General features: G+C 39.6%; 1 protein-coding gene across 1 annotated transcript; it reads left to right on the plus strand.

The window, feature by feature from the left end:
- The first annotated feature begins 1157 nt into the window (after nt 1–1157).
- dusp7 (dual specificity phosphatase 7) lies at nt 1158–13095 on the plus strand. Its single transcript, XM_041979838.1, has 3 exons — nt 1158–2230; nt 3628–4056; nt 9141–13095. Exons 1-3 carry the CDS (start codon nt 1822–1824, stop codon nt 9455–9457), a joined length of 1155 nt encoding a protein of 384 aa, XP_041835772.1. The 5' UTR covers nt 1158–1821; the 3' UTR covers nt 9458–13095.
- Nucleotides 13096–19568: the final 6473 nt, after the last annotated feature.

Here is a 19568-nt window from a genome sequence, read left to right on the forward strand (position 1 = left end):
AATAAAGTAAAAGTAGAATTATTGAAAATAATGTATTTATCAATGCATGGGGTTAAGAAAACACCTGAAAACCACTGTAAGTGAACAAAGTTTGTCCCTGCATCTATAAATGCAACTTAAAATTCTCCAGATAATACACAGAAGAGTATATTAATAAAATACAGAAACACAACCACCTTTTATAGAAACCAAGCTCAGGTGTTCAAGTGAAAAGGGAAACTCTTGCAAAATAAAAATGAAGCTAAAAAAGAGATGGACCATCCAGCATACAGCTCTAAGTGGACAGATCCTGGTCAACCTGTGTGTCTGTGAAGGCAACATGTTGCAGGCATTCACATGTCTTTTTTCAAGGAAAGTCTTATTTATTTTAAGCAATATTAAGACAGACCACATTCTGCACATATATGACAACTGAGTTCAGGTGACTGACCCGTTTGCAGACCAGACTTGTCTTCTATTGAGACAGCTGGTGCACAAAAAGTCAAGAATATCAAGCTTAAATGTGAAAACATTTCACTTTTAAAAACTACAGATGTTGCAGTTAAACTCTTGCAGAGGTCAAGTTAAAAGCAGAGGCAACGCAACTAAAAACATCACTGACACGTCAGCAGAGATAATGTTCTTCCATTATGCAGCCATTAGTCTAAGGCTTTGTCTCCACAACTGTGGTCACACACTCACCAGTCATGTTATCTTAACATCTGTATAGTTTAATGCAATTCATTACGTGTCTTTCAATGTGGATCTTTGCAAAGCTCTCAAATTTATTTATTACTGTGTAGTATTTCTGCTTATTGTTCTATTACACAGGGATGAAAATGAGAAAAAAACGCCATAATATTGCTTAGCACAAATCAGTACTAAAACATACAATCACCTCAAAGGCAGTGTCGGGCATCAGAAAATGGACTTTATGGTAGCAGTTCAGGTGCAAATTGCAAAGCTTTCAGCAATAATTCCAAACACATTGACATGTTTGATTTAATGGTGGGACTTAAAGTTATGTTTGACCATTATGCACTACAACATTTAATGAAAAAACAAAAGTGAAAGCTGGGGGACAATTAACTTAAAATGTTATCAACATTACTAAAAATGTCACTCATACACAGATATTGGTGCCAAAAGGATATCTACAACAGGAGATGCATCTACAAAGGAAATGGACTGATTTATAAATGAATAATCATAGAAAGTTAGACTACACAGCAATCTTAATGAATGGGCACTATGTCATGAAAGCAGTGCGAGCTCGTGTGAATCCTCAGCAGCTCTGCACCTTTAAATCTCTCCGCTCCTCCCTCTCCTCAGTGACAAACCCGAAGAGCCTCTTTAATGCAGCCAGTGGAAATGACAAACCAGAGGCGCTCCACGGGCAAGCGTGTCAAATAATAACAGTAATCATGGGCTTCAGCCGTTCATCCCAAACTAACATCCGAAGGTGCTAACGAGGCATCCGTGGGTCATTTCGTGGAACCGCGGACGCCTCAAAGTTGGACTGGGCGCGCTTACATGGACGTCGATGGACTGGATTGAATCCTCCACTTCTATCGGACTGAGCAAGGGAGCGAAAGAAACCTCTGCATGTTCAAGTTTCCTGCTCCAACCAGAGGGACATCGGTGTGTGCGTGTTGGATGTGCGTGCGTGCGGAGGTGTGTGTTGGGTGCGTTGCGCCCGCAGGAACAGCAGCAGGAACGGCGGCGGCGGTGGTGGTGGCCGCGGGAAGCCAAGTTTAGCGCCGTGATTTTTGTTCTCTTTCCTCTATTCTGTTGTGTTGTCCTCATGTCACCGCAGGGAGCAGGCGGATTAACGTTTCCCTGATGAAAATTAATCATCAGTGCAGAGGCTCTGTGATCGTGACTATGATGATGATGCCGAGTAAGAGCGTGGAGTGGCTGCAGGATGAGCTGGAGTCCGGAGCCAGCTCTCTGCTGCTGCTGGACTGCAGACCCCATGAGCTGTACGAGTCCTCGCACATTGAGTCGGCCATCAACCTGGCCATCCCGGGCCTCATGCTCCGGAGGCTGAAGAAGGGCAACCTCCCCATCCGCTCCATCATCCCCAACAACGAGGACAAGGAAAAATTTGTCAAGCGGTGCAAGACGGACGTGGTGGTTCTGTACGACGAGGCGACGTCGGAGCGGCAGGAGTCCGGGCTGGGAAGCTCCGTGATGGGGCTGCTCTTGCAGAAGCTGCGGGACGACGGATGCAAAGCTTTCTATCTGGAGGGTAAGCTCCAACACACAGGGTTGGAGGTGTTTTGTAGTGCCTGTAATTCATAAAAAAAAATAATTATAATAGAAAAATAAACTTACACAATTTCAATAAAACGGGAGTGAAGTGCTTAATTTCACTCTTGTGATGCCTACAATTTTATCTCTATTTTATTTAGTTATTCAGTTTAATCTTAAAAATATTTAGTTTTGCCATCACGCCAATTAGAGATCAATGAACCATCATAATACTATTAACCTGAGTGTTTGCAGAGGATTTAAGTGAGTGGTAATGAGGCAACATTTAAATAAAACCAGTTTTAATTAATTTACCCACAAGATTTAGCAATTAATAATTAAAGCCAGAACATTTGTGGCTACTTAGGTTTTTACTATTTTATTGTCCGATGCAGTATAAAACTGCTGAGCTCCTGTAAGTGAAGCGCTTCAACTTTGATGTTCGACAGATGTTTCACGCTGCCGAGATGGCTACCTGTTTTTCTTTGCTTGTTTTTAATTTAAATCACGATATATTTAAACTAAAGCATAATACAACATTGTTTATTCTGTGTTTGTACAACTGGGTCTAATACAGTATGTTTTCAATTAAATGCTGCTAAAATGGCCCCGCCATGTTGTTCTCCTTCAGGAAAACACTGCCGTTTTTTTCATGAATGAACAGGGAAACGAGGACACGACGACGCACTTTAAATACTCCTCCAAGATGAAGATAAAAAGCCACCCGACTTGAAGAAAACGGTCTGAATGTGTATAAATACGTTAATAAGAGCAGATATTACTGTATCTGACACACAGATAATAGAAATGCTTGACGGGAGTCGCGCGAGTCGAGCTGCCATTCACAAAAAATCCACTGAGCTGTGTAGTGTTGTAGCGGTGCTGACTGTCCTGATTCTCCGCAGGGCTCAGCTTTTCTCAATGGAGCTCGTCTGTCCAGTCTGTTCTCATGTTTATACTGACGTAAATTTCACGTCTTTGTCCTATTAATGGTCTTGTAGTATATGAAAAAGGATTGCGTTAAAAGATGGCTTAAGCAGCTATTATAACAGCATTATCAAGAAAATTTAGTTTAGTTTTCTTTTTCTTTTTTTTCGTTTTGCAAGTGAAAGCTGGTGTGAATAAAAAAAAAAAAAAGAGAGTTTTGTGGGGGTTCTGAAATTGGAATTACCAAGAATTGAGGCCTAATCATTACATAACGAGATGGTTCTTTTCTTGTCCAGTAGGGTGAGGATCTGTCTTGCAGGTTGGAGAATTCCTGGTTTGATACCCAACTTGTTGAAGTGTCTATAGGCAAGATACTGAACCCTGCCTCCCCCTTCCCCAATGTGTTTCTTATTTGTAGGTAAATGAAATTATCAGCTAAATGAGTGTTATAATTTGGATGTTTCCCAGGAGGCTTTAACAAGTTCCAGTCGGAGTATCCTGAACACTGCGAGACCAATCTGGACTGCTCGTGTCCCAGCAGCTCCCCGCCGACCTCCGTCCTTGGTTTAGGAGGACTTCGCATTAGCTCCGACTGCTCGGATGGAGAGTCTGACCGCGAGCCGGGCAGTGCCACTGAGTCAGAGGGCAGCCCGCTACCCAACAACCAGCCAGCATTCCCTGTCCAGATCCTGCCCTACCTTTACCTGGGCTGTGCCAAAGACTCCACAAATCTGGATGTGCTCAGCAAGTACAACATCAAGTACATCCTCAACGTGACTCCCAACCTGCCCAACATGTTCGAGCATGAGGGAGATTTCAAGTACAAACAGATTCCCATCTCCGATCACTGGAGCCAGAACCTGTCACAGTTTTTCCCCGAGGCCATTTCATTTATTGGTGAGTGAAGGTTTGTTCCTGTTATGTCACACATATAGTACCAGTTTTAAGCCCACACACAACTACTCAAGCATTTTAAATGAACATCAGTGTCCTAACATCACCAATATTTTACATCAGATGTCATCCATGCCACATCAGAGGCGTGGATGACAGCAGGGTAGCGATTATTTTGGTTTTTCACTAATCTGCTGATAATCTTCTAAATGAAGTTGTCAGCTGTAAATTACTTTTTTCAAATCTAAAACATGCAGATATTCCGCTGTTAGAAGGACAAAGATGTTTTGTGTAAATAAGTTTCAACAAAGTTAGTTGGAATTGAGATTAGCATTACCATGAATAAAATGTGGGGATTCTTTAAAAAAATAAATCTTTTCCATAATTCCTGTCATTCCTTCTGACTAAATTCCCACAGAATAAGAGAATTCATGCTCTGTGGACTCAGTGGCAAAACTCCTGTCTTTAGATTGTCCAGACCACCTTGTGTTTTTTGGGTAATGATTCTGCTTAGGTGGTAGGAAGTGTGAGATATGCCAGAGCAGAATGTTGTGGCAGATTTGGGTCGAGCTGATGTCAAATTGAGCTGTATGGCTGGTTGAAGTATATGGAGATTACATCAGACCTCTTTGGTTACAGCTGGGTAATTATGGAGGAAGAAGACACAGATGTGACAACACTGTGCCGTTTAACAATGAAAATTCTTTAAGTATCTGACATGACTGTTAGCACATATCATTTTATGTACTCTCACATTATTGTGTATTTAAAGCACTGGTATAGTGATGTAATGCTACTCAGTCTACAAATCGGTTGAAACAGATTAACAGCTAATTCCTTATTCAACATTTGAGTTTGGTTAGACTCTCCTCACAAGGATTTTTGGCCCTTTTTTTTCCTGGGAAACGTGAGTACACATCACATATAAATTTAATTTGGTCATCGGCTTGGCAGCCAGAGCTCGTGGGCCAGCTGACCTCAATCCTACAACAAGAAATGTAGGCAGAGAGTGAGGAGAGGAAGAAAGACAGGGGGAGACGAAAGGAAGGAAAGAAGCACTTAACTCCGGCTCTAATGGCCTGTTAAGATGCAAGTGCAAGAACTCGAAACTGATAGGTGGAAGGATGCAGCCGCTTAATAATGCAAGAGGCTTGTTTTTTATTCAGGTTTACAGACAGAAAGCTGGAAAGCAGAATGAAATAGTGATGTCTGCCATTACTGAAAGAAGACTTTATGGATTTAAAGTATAATATAGTTACTATGTTTACAATTTTTTTAAAGAAACATTTAATTGCTCACATTTTGAAGAGATGTATACTTATACTGGGTTTTTAATTAATTCATATAACAACAGAGTCATATATTATCTAAAATAAACTTGATATTTTTATTATTTGGGGTTTTATTTATTTATTTATTTGAGTTATTTTAACAGTTAACAATTCGTTCTGTTTCCTGAAACCAAAATGGATAAGCATTCGGTTTTGTGTATAAAAGTAAAGAAGTGAGAAGAAAAAACATTTAATTTCAGGTGACAGATTTGAAAAGGTGACAGTCTTCTTGCTTTCTGTTCTTGGCCCTTTAGTGCATAAAAAAAGAGACTCAAACCCATCAAAGTACCTGCAGATGCAATTATTACAAAAAAGATTGGTTATTCTACAAATTTCTGCTTGTTTTAGGTATCATTAAGTAGAATGAAATTATGACAATAACCACATCATCTGCAAATCTTAGTAAAGGTACATCTTCCGGTTTGCAGATGATGTGGTTATTGTTAGTCTGCTGCATGGTGATGAGGGAAATCATGGGCCAGTGGTGGAGCACTTTGTCAAATGGTGCATTAAAGCCCACCTGCACCGAAATACTGGGATAAAAAACAGTATGGTTATTCATTTCAGGAAGGTACAAAAAAAAAACCTTTGGTTTTTTTGGTTTGGTTTTATAAAACAAGCTGAAATCGGATGTTAATGTGGAGGCAGTGACAAGGCCTTTTTATGCTCCCTTATCTACATAAATTAAGGACGTCCATTTCAAATGTTGTCATATGTCGCTGTCTTCATACTTCAATGGTAAATGGTCGGTATTTATATAGCGCTTTACTGTACCTTTTACTGTTTACATTATACATGACATTCACCCATTCACACACTGATGGCGGAAGCTGCCATGCAAGGCGCTCGACCACGTCCCATCAGTAGCAATTTGGGGTTCGGTGTCTTGCTCAGGGACACCTCGACATGAGCTCGACAGGCGGAGGATCGAACCGATGGTACAAGACGACCACTCTACCCACTGAGCCACGGCGCCCCGTCAATGCGTCTTTCACCGCTATAAAATGGTTTCCAACTGCCCAACACCCTCTAAACCATGGGTGCCCAAGTCCGGTCCTCGAGATCTACCATCCTGCAACTTTTAGATGCAACCCTTCTTCAACACACCTGAATCAAATGACTGGCTCGTTACCAGGCCTCTGCAGAGCTGAATGACATGCAGATGACATCTGATTCAAGTGTATTGGAGAAGGGTTGCATCTAAAAGTTGCAGGATGGTAGATCTCGAGGACCGAACGTGGGCACCCCTGCTCTAAACATTCGCATAGCCTTTAAAAAGCTCATGCAGTTTCTACAGTTGTCCTCGTCTTCATTCTTCTTCTGCTTTTATTTTCGCTTTCTGTTCCTCTTCTTCTCTGGTTTTTTTCTTTCACTGGTCGCATGTCAGCTATTGTGCTCAGCACTGCCCCTGCGATTTCCAGTGGTATTGCTTTGTTTTCTGCGTCAAGCGACAGATGGTTAAGCTCCCTGAAAATGGACCAAATTACACGTGTAACGAAACTGTCCATCCGTCTGCGTGTCCATCTGTCTGCCTGTTCGTCCGTCTGCATGTCCGTCCGTCTGCGTTGGAACTAAAGACTCTACCAAGTTAAGCAGGCTGGAGAATGTGGCCAGCAACATTACTGGCCTCCCACAGTCCTCACTACCTGATGCATAATAGCAGCAGGTGGTGAGGAAAACCAGAGGCATCATGGGAAAACAGAACCAGCCTCTACATAAGGACTTCGAACCATTTCCGTCAGGCCTGAGATATAAAACCACAAGACTTAGGAGTAACAGACTGAAAAACTCTTTTGTGTCCTGTGCAAAAGCATTTTTAAATTTCTGCAGGTGATCTTGTTTTTGTGATTTTATTCAATGATCATTCGTTGTGTAGTGTTTTTATTTTATTTTAGTATTCTTATTTTGAGTATTTTTAATTACTGAAGTATCATTTTGGGTATTGTTTTCCTTTTTCTTTAATTTTAGTGGTTTTAATTTCCTTAGTGGTTTTTATTGGTGATTTTATTGTTTGATGTTGTAATGTCTTGATGACCTGTCTGTAAAGAAAGTTTCCCATTAGGGACAATAATTTAAAGTAAAATAAATTTAATAAATAAAATTTAAATAATTTGGTATAATTACACGAAGAGTATTGGTTTATGTAACAAACTGTAGTGAATCACCGTTCACAGAATATGAATAGTTTTCTGTGTCATTATACTACAGCTGTCCCTAAAACCAATTCTGGGTCATGATGAAACTATAAGAAAGCTTCTTCTCACCAAGCAAAGTACCAAAGCTTTGAGGCTCACGTCATTCGTCTAACGTCAGCCTCCTCACCTCTACTCTGTCCTGCCACCTGTGGCCTGGATATCATACACAGCCAGATAATTTGAGGGATACTTCAGTTTTCAAGAGAAGAAGGAAGGTTACAGGTAGATCCTTATGTTTAGGACATTACTTCAACACTATGAATTTAATTAAAAGTAAATAAAGTAAAATTTAATGCTCATATGACAGAAGTATTTAAAAAACAGACATCTCATTTTGGTAAATGCCTCTCCCTCGCCTTCTCTCTCCTCATCTATGTCCTTACCCTCCTCTGCTCACCTCTCTGGTGGAAGGGACTAAAATGCAAATAGAGGAGTTGATTGGAGGAACCAAGCTAAGTCTTCATTGAGAAAGAGTATAATGAGCATTTATTCCTGGAGTTCTCTTTATGTGGCTTTTATTAGCTCCAACTGATTGTGATAGAATATGTGACACCTGAGTAAAAATGTTAATTTTGCCAGTTTTCCACTAAGACCACAGACTTAGCCATGCTTTTTAGTGTCCATTGCTACCATCTGTAACTCTCATCATCTCAGCTACAAATTTTATCCGCCTCTTTTTAGGAAATTGCTTCATTGTTGTTAATAAATCTGGACGTTGATGAGACAAAGTAACCGTGGTGACACTCACTGTCCTCCATGCTGCTATTTGCTGTTTGCTAACACCAGGAAAAAAAAAGAAGAAAACACAACCCATCATTTCAGCGAGAGTGACTTCCGTTTGTCAGTTTAGCTGGATTGAGTAAGCCCCGCCCACCACTCAGTATCCGCCTGCTGGAATCTGGGACAATGTTTCATAGGAAGCAATAAAATACACTATAATATATTTAAGAGAACCAACAAAACAGTTTTTTGTGATCATTGAGTTTGTTGATTTGTGATGTGTAATACAACATGCTTCTAAACCACACACACACTGTTTGACTTCATAGGAACATGACTTTCTGGTCATGTGCTGAACTAATAAATTTGTGATGTATCTTTGGATGCCACAGACTTCATAAAGATTTTTTCCAGAAATAACCAATCACTGCTAAAGCATGATGGATATTAAATTGGATTATTATTTCTTATTTAATTCAGTATTTGGCATTTGTGTGGTAATGATTTTAAAAAGAAGAACCCTAAAATGTTGATTCAGCTTCTGATTACCATGACAATGGGGCTAGCTCTACGTTTGTCTTAAGATGAATTTTAAATAACTATTTTGAGTCATTTTAATCCTTCTAAAATCTTTATACATGATTGTTTAATGCTGAAAATAGGCTTAACATTTCAGAGCGGGTATTTAATCCGTCTGCTTTGAGCTTTGTGGGGGTTTGACCTCAACTAATTTTTGCTTAAGAAGAATGGGAGCACCGGGTTTTTAAGATGAACCTGGGTTCTATCTTTTATGATGTCCTTTCTCACCTTCTCCTCCTGCTATTTTCTATCTCCTCCTCAGATGAGGCACGGTCAAAAAAGTGTGGCATCCTGGTCCACTGTCTGGCTGGGATCAGCCGCTCTGTCACGGTCACAGTGGCCTACCTGATGCAGAAGCTCAACCTTTCGCTCAACGACGCCTACGACTTTGTCAAGCGGAAGAAGTCAAACATTTCCCCAAATTTCAACTTCATGGGCCAGCTCCTGGACTTTGAGCGGACGCTGGGCCTTAACAGCCCCTGCGACAACCACTCAACCTCCCCACCGCATGACCAGCTCTTCTTCACCACCCCGACCAATCACAATGTGTTTCAGCTGGACACACTGGAGTCCACATGAAAATAAGACTGGAGACTGAACCCTCCCCTCCCTTTAAAGAGGGGGAATGGTCAAGGTGGTGTGGTTACAATGGTAACGAGTGGCTGCACTGCAGGAGAGCAGCCAGTTTCAATGAATGTTTGAGCCTCCTGAGGCTTGTTGTCTGAAAGCCTGTCCACTGAAGGGCATGGAAGTGACAGGATGGTTCATGGATGCCACGTTTAAGGGGACGTAAAGACAGTTTCTTTAACCAAGAGGGAAAATGTGGGTTTACAGTGAAGTTGTCCTCGGCATTGATTGAAATTGAGGATCAAAAACCCCTGATAAACTTGTGACAAAGAACAAGAGTGACTTACTTAACTGAGTGAGAAATTAAACAGCCACAACAGGACAGACAGCAGCATACAAAGATAGGAACAAGGAAAACCTATATTTAAGAGGTAACAGCGTTCTCTCTCTCTATCTGTCTTGGCTCACAAGCTGAGCTGACTGGTGCCAAGTTGAGAAGCTGGGTTTTACTCGTAGGAAATCTTGCTCTACTGAATGTAGAGTTTTTAAAAACCAAGGAATTAACACACACTCGCACACACATAAAGTATGTATGTTTGTACTGTACGTACTTGTATGTATGTTAATGTGCATAGCAGAAAATGTATGAGCAGTCCTTAACAAATTCAGTATGTCTATATGCATTTTTGTATATTTTTATGTACATTTACGCACAGATCCACACCTTATATGAATATATACGCATAGAAATCTTATCTTTGTCCAAAAACAAAGTGATTCAATCCAATAACGGCTTAAGAGATTGTAAAACTAAAGAAAGGGAATGAGTGTTGAGGGTAGTTTTTTTTTTTTTTTTTTTTTTTTTTTTTTTTTTTAATGACCTAATGCAGTTTGCACAGTGGCGTAGCCATTGACTTGCTGGCACTTGAGGCCGGTGCTGGAAGCAGGCAGATAAAGAGACATTCAGAGAGTAGGAGTGGACAGAGGAGAGGCCAGTCCCAGGCTGCGACATGTCCTGACAGCTGCATAGTGCAGTGGGGAGGGAGCAGGAACTGGCCCCGAGCAGAGCTTCAGGGTAACGCCTTAGTTAAAACAGGCTGGGAGGAGTTGGGCATGAAGGTAGGAATCAGATAAAGTGTGTTTGGGAGGGGGTATTTTATTTCAGTTCTGTTATTTCATCACACTTGTCTTGCTAATATGTTTTGCCAAAACTAGTTTTCACAGCCCTGACTTTTGGTATTTTGTTCACATGGAGCTGAGGTTGATTTCAGGTTGATGCTTCCAGGGCACCTTATCATAAAAGTCTTAGGTAAAGAGGCATCTCAGCCTTCTTATATAACCCACATCTGCCAAAAAAAGGAAACCAGGACAAGGGACTGTGATGTTAACTTGGTGTCAGCAGGAATTTGGTGATGTAGACTGGGACTGGCCTCCTCTACAGACTGCACTTAAAGAGCTTCACGTCCCGTTAGCTGCATTAAAAGACAGTGAAAGCAAAAGTTTTTCTTAGTAGGGATCTCCCTTTTTATCAAAGAAAGTTTTGTCTGGGTTGATTCAGCCTTAAGCCTTGGCTATATTATATGAAAGCTATATTAAACAAAAATGAAAATATAATTTATATATTATAGAGCTAATACGCAAATTGATATTTTCTATATGTGAGCATGCTGTGGTGCCGTATGCTCTCTAACAGTAGATGTAACCATGGGTTGGATGTTGCTTTACCAGATGAGAAGACCATGAAGACAATGAGGCCTGTTTTTTTAACTGCTGTAATTGCTGATCACAGCAGCACTCAGTATGTGGTGGAAGCGTTTTCTGAGACGATGTCCACATCTGCTGTACCCAAAGAAAAGACAAAATAAGCTTCTTTCTTTCTGAGAAATGCTAGAAAATATTTTTGGATTTTACATCTCGTAGGGATTTTTGTCCAAAATACACAAGCAGTCAAATGTTTGTACACATTTTCCCATTACATTCAATGGTAAAGTGTGCTCAAACCTTTGACTGGTAATGTATGTTTACACTTCCAAGCAGGAAACTACTCTTAACTAGATGTAGTAGGTACTTAAGGCCTCGTGACAAAAATGTTCCTCTTATAAGAATTCACTCTAAGTCACACAGTTGAAGGTATTAAGGGCAAGATCTGATCTATACGTTGATGCCTCAAATTTGCTAAATACAGCTGCCTTTTCCGCTCCAGATTTAATGCACTTAAAAGTCGCTGGAGAGCTTGAAGTTTCACTGCTGGTAATCAGTTGTTACACTTTTATCAGTAATAGTATTTGTATTATGAGACCTAAAAAAAGTAAAAATTGCCTTTTATTAGTTTTCCATGCTGCGATTGTAACAAACATAAATTCTGATTTACATTTATGCTCCCAATGAAGGTCAGTTCCAGCTGTAAGAGGGTATTTAGTTGGACAAAGATCAGTATTAGGAGGCTAAGGCAGCTGATTGGAAACACTTAGTTCAAACACTTCAGTAAAATTGTGGGCTCAGATGTGTATTATTTTTATGTTGTAAAAATTCAACTTTAATTTTAGTTAACCTCTCCTATGAACTTTTGCATGAGGCCCAAAATACATAATAAACAGCAGAAACTGGTTTTCAACGCGCAGATGTGGACGGGGTCTAAACAGAAACAGAACTGGGTTTCAGAGGGCACAGCAGTTGAATTTGTCAGTTGGTTTTAGCTGGCCTTACATAATCTTTCTAACTTGTTTCTAACGCTGACTGTTCAATACTCTTTGTATCTCACTTGAGAAAAACTTGTGGAAAAATGTTTCTCTGTTATATGAATAAGAACACAGTGATAATAGACAGCGAGCTGTCTTCTTACCGTGACGGGTCACACGAGGTCCTCTTTGTTACTCTGCAATATATCACAACACCTTTTTTGCAGTATTTTTTACATCTGAGACCTCAAACGTTTTTGAATTTATCATCTTTTGTACGATATCTACTCAATATAATTATACAAGATCCAGCTTAATTATGGCTTGTGGACTGAAATAACATTTCACCTGGGGTGTCCAAAACATGAGGCCAGTGTGTCCAACCTGAGGCTGGATTCACATGTACACTTTTCAGGCATCAGCGGTCTCGCTTCTTATTCACTTTGAATGGAGTGACATTCCATGATGCTGAAATGAATTCTGGGTCTGTTGCTTTGCTTCATTAGCTTAGCTTGCGGTGAAAGGTTGGGAACATTTTTAACTTGTGGCGACAATCGCCCAAATCGCCCAACAAATAACATGTCTGATTGTTGCTAGAATTCAAAGCATCAGGCCCACCCAGTTGTCAGGGTTAAAGCATCACATCCATGTGAATCCTGCCTGAGTGAGGCCCACACACACATTCTCACAGCCACAGCTGAGGTTCAGCATGCCAGTTTTTGACAACAGACAATTATACCAAGCGGCTTACATAATTACAAGGTATTTTTCTGTCATGTTTTGATATGATGTGCTCTATGCTATTCCTGTGGCCTTTCAATATGAATATACTGTATATCTCAGTATATGTATGTTATGAATTTATATGCAAAGTTCCTCTCCTATTACAGCATCAGAGATGAAAATAATAACTACCATGCTTGAACGGACTTTCCTTGTCTGGATTCATATCCCACTTACTCTAAACAACAATGACAACATCAAAAAAAACAAACAAAAACAAAACAAAATATGGAGGACTTGATCCCTTGCACCCTAGGACTGAAAAATGTTTCAGGACGGAGCTTTTCTATTTAAAAATAATTGGTTAGTTTCAAGCTGCTTTTTGTGTTTATGTGTCTTTATAACAATGAAAGAGAAACCAAATCTTTTTCTCTGTTTGTAAATTTGCCAGATCACAGGAACGGACGTTTCTGTGTCCTTAAACTTGTAGCGACAGTACATCCTGGCAAGAATGTGCTTGTGAGGGAATGATGCTCATAAAAGGGGGGCAGAGGAGAGGCAAGAGACGGTGCCATGAAAAACAAAGTGAAAGAAAAAGTGAATGATTTTAAAATGTTACCTCAGTGAGGAATTTTTCAGGGATTTTTTTTCTCTCTTTTTTTTTGGACAATGCATCTTGCATCGTGTTACAGCTTCAAAGTAACGTTGAATAGCTGTTTTGTATTGTGCTGTAAACAGTTTTTTAAAAAATAAAAGATGCAATCTGTCTGTGTATACAAAATAGGGGCATGTTAATGAGGGAGTTTCACCTTTCTGTCTACTGAAAGAAATATGATTGACCCTCTGTATTGTACAGTGTATGGAAACAACACAAGACATGTTTATACCGCAAATAAATATTGAAATATTTTTTTTCTGTAACATGTTTCCCTCTCATTTCTTACAGAAGATATTTTTTCCTTATCTTTTGCTTCATTCTTTCTTTCCTTATTCCCAAATCACTGGATAGTATTACAAAATCAGCACACTGGCACAAATTATCTTACAGCTGAATTTTTAAGCTAACATTAGCCAACAAAGCCTACTGTTGAACAGGATTGGTGTGAGCAGTTTGATCCATGTCTGTTTACTATGAGAGTAAAGCCAGCTAACGTAGCTCAGCCAAAGTTAAGCTAGCTATTTACAGTCCTCTAACATATGATGTCACAGAAGTTTCAATTATATTTTAAAAATGATAAAATTCATCTTTATAAATGTGAATATCAGACACAAGTTCCACTCATATCTAATTTTTCTTCAGTAATCTGTCAAATGGTTTATCCTCAAACACCTCATTCAATTAAAACATTTACTAAAAGGACAATTGTCAATTTAAGGTTTAATTATATTTTTTTTTTTTTTTTTTTTTTTTGAGTGTGTAAAACATGATAATGTAGAAATTTGATATTTGGACAATTTAAATCATAATTTTGTTAACACATTGAAGAAAAACAGTACTAGTGTCTTATTTTGAGTACTGGTGCCCTACCAGTGTCACTTAATATAAGAATATAAACACTAATCAAACCTGTTTGTTAGCAGTAATACTTCAGCTTCATCCATAGAAAAATAACTTTTTCCAAAACATTATCTATCTATATATATATATATATATATATATATATATATATATATATATATATATATATATATACATACATATCAGTAAATTACAGGTATAACCAGAAATATATGTTCGGAACTGGTTGAAAATATGTTGAATAAATGTTCACAATGTATTGATAAATGGGAAAATAAGCACACAACTTACACCCAGGATCTCTCTGCCACTATTACCCCTTTGACACCTAGCAGGCCATGCACCCGAGCTATTACCTCGAAGGGTGAAACAACACAGTCAAATTGATTAGGATCACTTTAGTTTGAAATGCAGCACTGGCATTGCTGGAAAATTTGCTCTCAGAGTACTCTATGAAAGATCAAGTCCTTTGAAATCCCACCATGGTGTAGACCAGGGCTACTCAATTCGGTCCTACGAGGGCCGCAATCCAGCAGGTTTTCCATGTATCCCTGGACCAACACACCTGTGTCAAATTAGGTGGCTCTAACAGCCAATCAGGTTCTACACAATAACTCATTAATTTGACTCATGTGTGTTGGTGCAGGGATACATGGAAAACCTGCTGGATTGCGGCCCTCGTAGGACCGAACTGAGTAGCCCTGGTGTAGACCATGTTTTGCCAAGACTGTCGCAGATGGTTTTTCTTTCTTTCTATCTTTTAACTTCTATATTTGTGGTTATACTTGCAAAAGACTTCCCTTCACCTTCTTCCACTAAAGTACACACACACAGGTTTCCTGGATTTCTTCTTTTTTCTGAAAGTTTCTTGCTACGTGTCTGATTGCCTGAGCTGACTCACTCCAGCACTTCCCCTCACAATCACCACTCTGTGTTTTTATGTAATAAAGTGGGGCTTGGCTGTCTTGTTTGACTTAAAATAAATAGATGACACTTTAGCCTCTTTGATCACAGTCTAAGCCTGTGTATGTACACACTTATCTTTCTAGTGTTGATTGGGTTAGCAGTTTAGCTGAGGCAAAGCTAAGCTAAGTGTTTTCCTGTCTTTAAGCTAAGCTGCTGTTGGTTCCAACTTCATTGTGTACATATGGTGTTTAGAAAGATATTAAGCAGAAAAACAAACACTATTCTCCATACTTAACTGTCTGTATGCATACATGCTCCCACATAACCTCTCTTCTTTTTTCTATTTTCTCAGATGGGATATAAGAATGGCACATGGATATGAAAAATGGCAGTGGGGAACAGAGCAAAAAAAACTGAGGAAGCGAGAAGATAGAGGAAGAAAACAAGAGTTTGTTAAAGGCATCACTGAGCTGAGCTGACTATAAATATCTTTGCTCTTCTTCCCTCCTCTCCTCCAGCGATGTCCTTTTGCCTCTCCCTACAACTGCTCGCCTTCACGTTAACAGCATGTCCTCCACTGTTGCACAATAAAGTCATTCACTTTACAGCCATTCAGATAGGATATTACAGTGACAGCAGAGGTGAAATAAAGGAAATTAAAGCACCATCCTGTTTGCACACCACAGATGCCACTAGAAGGTGGCTGACTGGGTTTCTTGGTAACATAATGTCCAGGTTTCCCATATGGCAATCTGACTAACATACTTCTTCCTGTCTATAAGGTGCATGTTGTTCCTCACAAGCTTAATGTTGCCAAGAAAGTAATGTGGCACAGGACAGCTGAGTGCAAAAGGCTTCAGGTGAAGCCAATGTTTTGCATGGGTCATTTTTAGACGTAATTATACCTCCAGAAAAAAAAGAAGTCCCAGACTGAGTAGTGATTCTGCACTAATTAGGCCCTACACTTTGACGAAATATTAGAAACTTTAAGGATGTACTGTAATTGATCTGCTAATGTTTTGGGGCAGAGATCATGTCTCAACAACTCAAGCTGTTCCAGCAGCACAAATTCATTAGTTTCCATGCTGTGGCTGATCTGTGCATGTGTGAATATAATGGCATAAAGCCTTTTCGTGGCACAGGAAGGAACTGCGTAAAATTTGACAAATTAACTGAAATGATGTCAGTTAATCAGTATTGGCCACAAGATGTAAAGTGAAAAGTGCAGTGAGCTTCCTCCACATGAAATGGTTTTATTAAACCATGCAGACTTTTTCAGTGAGGCCGTGCTTCTTTCTTCTTTTAATTAAACTTCCCTTGCCCTCGGTCTAACTGACAGAGCTGAAACACTTAGAAATAAATTACCTCTGCCACAGTCATGACAGTGACAAACCAAAGTGCTCAGGTCTTGGTACTTTAAAAACCTGCTCTGTTGTTGGCTGCTTTAATGGGTTCAAATAATTACAGTAAATAGCTGCTGTGGCTGCTGCTGCTGTGCTTAGGCGAGCACAGTCCTCCCACTGTGAGTGGTACTGCTCTGGTGCACTGTACACTCTGAGCTGTCTTTCACAGTTATATAAAGAACCGGTGCAGCACTCTCTCCAGCAACGCATCACTTCAAGAGCACAATGAGAGGGGTTCTGGGAGGGAGTGTAAGTGGAGGGAGGAAGGATGAGAGGAGGATTGAAGGGAGAAAAGCTGCAAAATGGAAATTATCAGAGCAGAGGCAGCTCCAGTACTTGCTTTAATTTTTCTGATCATTTGATCTCCATATTCATATTTTAACAACTTTAACATTCTGAATTTTGTTTGTCATTCATAGTGAAGTTACCTTTCCATTATTTTCTGTTTTATCACCATTAAAGCCTGGTAATAGGATTTTGAAAAGCAACCTGGATATCACTGCTAATTAAATGTTCACTTAGGCTTTGTACACATGAACATTGGTATTGTGATATTTACAGATTTTTCTGTGTTCCTATCCTCCACATGTAAATACAAGTAAACCTTTTGGAAAATGCTCTCTAGGGTGAAGATTTTTCACTCTAACTGTAACATTTATGTGTAGACCTAATGGATTTTCTTTATTTTAAGCATTATATGACATGTGTGGGGGTTAGTAAATGAAATAATGGTTGCTGGTTTGGGTTTACTCCATGTTTCTGAGCAGCAAATTAATAATTTTGGTTGCCACTGGGAATTAGTGTGTAAATAAAAGTAGTGTTAGTTTGCTAAGGTGCCTTTTTACGCTTTAGGTATAAAGGTAAACTTGCTTTTGCAATGAAATGCATTTATTTGGAGAAATCTCCAAAACAAAAGCGCCATGGTCTGAGAAGTAATGGTGGATCACATATTGCTTGCAGCACTAAAAGTTTTAAAATGGTCGTGATAGATAGCGTATACAAGGAAAACCAGGAATTATGATGAGTTAAAGCTGGTACACACATAACGATTTTTTTAATCTTATGAGATTTTTTATCGGTTCAAGACCTCACACATGAAGATGAAAAATCAGACATTGAACATTTTTAATCATAATGTGTGTGGTGTGCGCCGATAATCTAATCACAGAACAACACACACACAACAATGCTGTCCCGCAACTCATCTACAATCTACTCTTCCGAGCTGGACAAACGTTGAAACGTAGAAGAAGAACCATAGCAACAACTGGCAAAAAACTAAGAAGAAGAAACATAGTAACAATCGGAAAACACAACACACAGCATGGAAGGGGATATATAGGATGAAGGAATGATGGTGGTCTTAGGACTGTTGTTAACAGAAACAGCCAGAACTGAAAAAAACAACAGACTGGAGACGGCGTGAACTTCCTTGTTCCCCAGCCAGCTCGCTTTCTGATTGGTTACATTCCGTACCACTTCACCATTCAAGCAGTCAAAATGCACAAGTTGTTGGCGTTCCTCAGAAATCAGCTCTAAAATATTGAACATGTTCAATATTCCCAATTGTCGGCTACGGCCCATTTCGAAGCGAATTATAGGGACAAATCGTCTCGTAACACACCACAGACCAAATGATAATTGGACAGGGAAATCACACGATGATTGGCAATTTGCCTTCCAAGGTCGGGAAAAGGCAAAATCGGGACTAAAACAGCCCAAAAGTTGTTATGTGTGTACCAGGCTCTAGGTAGATTGGAGAAGTAGGGATAGAATAAATCACTTTGTCCTGATGATCTCGAGATCTCACTTTGACTCAGGAGATCTCGTCTTGACTCGGGAGATCTCACCTTGACTCAGGAGATCTCACTTTGACTCAGGAGATCTCACCTTGACTCAGGAGATCTCGCCTTGACTCGGGAGATCTCGCCTTGACTTGGGAGATCTCGTCTTGACTCAGGAGATCTCGCCTTGACTCGGGAGATCTCGCCTTGACTCGGGACAGCTCGCCTTGACTCGGGAGACCTTGTCTTGACTCGGGAGATCTCGCCTTGACTCAGTGTTCTTTCTACCTGGTTTTGCTGTCTCATGTGACATAATGGTTGGTTAAGTTTAGTCATCTTCAGGACTGATCTGCATCTGTCCTTCATGCTCTTTACCTCATGTCAATATGGGACAAAACAAAGTAAAACATCTTTTGGTTAAAAAATGTTGAGACACAAAACTCTGATCTCCAACGACTTTAAATGTCACCATTTTATGCTTGCGACAGAATAGCCGGTTAAGATATTGCCACATGTTCTTTAAGTGTAGATACTTTGTCATTTACTTATTTCTACTGGCCCTTCCTGAATGTTTATTTGATCCTCACATCCCTCTTTTTTTTTAAAAAAGGAATCTCCCTTTATCATGTTTTTACTTATACTGACATATTTACCTCTATTTTTAATAAACTCCTCATGTTTGTCTCTGCTTACATATTCCTCAGGGTTTGGCCACAATGTCAAATACATCTAATCAGTTACTTTTTTAAAGAGAAAAATGACTAAAGAACCGTTCTGAACAATGCATAATTACTGTTTTGTTTTCTACATTATTCTTTTTTCTACTCTAAAGCAACAACATGGTTTTGTGTTAAAATCTAAGTCAGTCTGGGATAACTGGCAGGTCGTGGTACAACTTGTTTGGCAAGAATAGCTGGAGAACACACACCTTCTGTCATGTCATCTATGTCAGCTGCTGAGCTTCCTGTAGCTGAGTAAGCACACACCTGAACAAAGTCTAGTCTACAAAGATCACTGACATCTCATTACCTCAAACATCAGCTGCAATGAAACAAAAAATACTCAACCGTCAAATTTAGTTACATTAAATACTTTGAGACTATAACAAAC

The sequence above is a fragment of the Melanotaenia boesemani genome, chromosome 3 (assembly GCF_017639745.1).
Source record: "Melanotaenia boesemani isolate fMelBoe1 chromosome 3, fMelBoe1.pri, whole genome shotgun sequence".
Classification (NCBI taxonomy): Eukaryota; Metazoa; Chordata; class Actinopteri; order Atheriniformes; family Melanotaeniidae; genus Melanotaenia; species Melanotaenia boesemani.

Coding starts and splice junctions, on each gene's coding strand:
- dusp7 (XM_041979838.1), top strand. CDS start 1,822: ATGAAAATTAATCATCAGTGCAGAGGCTCTGTGATCGTGACTATGATG. Junction 2,231..3,627: donor CAAAGCTTTCTATCTGGAGG/GTAAGCTCCAAC, acceptor GATGTTTCCCAG/GAGGCTTTAACAAGTTCCAG. Junction 4,057..9,140: donor CGAGGCCATTTCATTTATTG/GTGAGTGAAGGT, acceptor TCTCCTCCTCAG/ATGAGGCACGGTCAAAAAAG.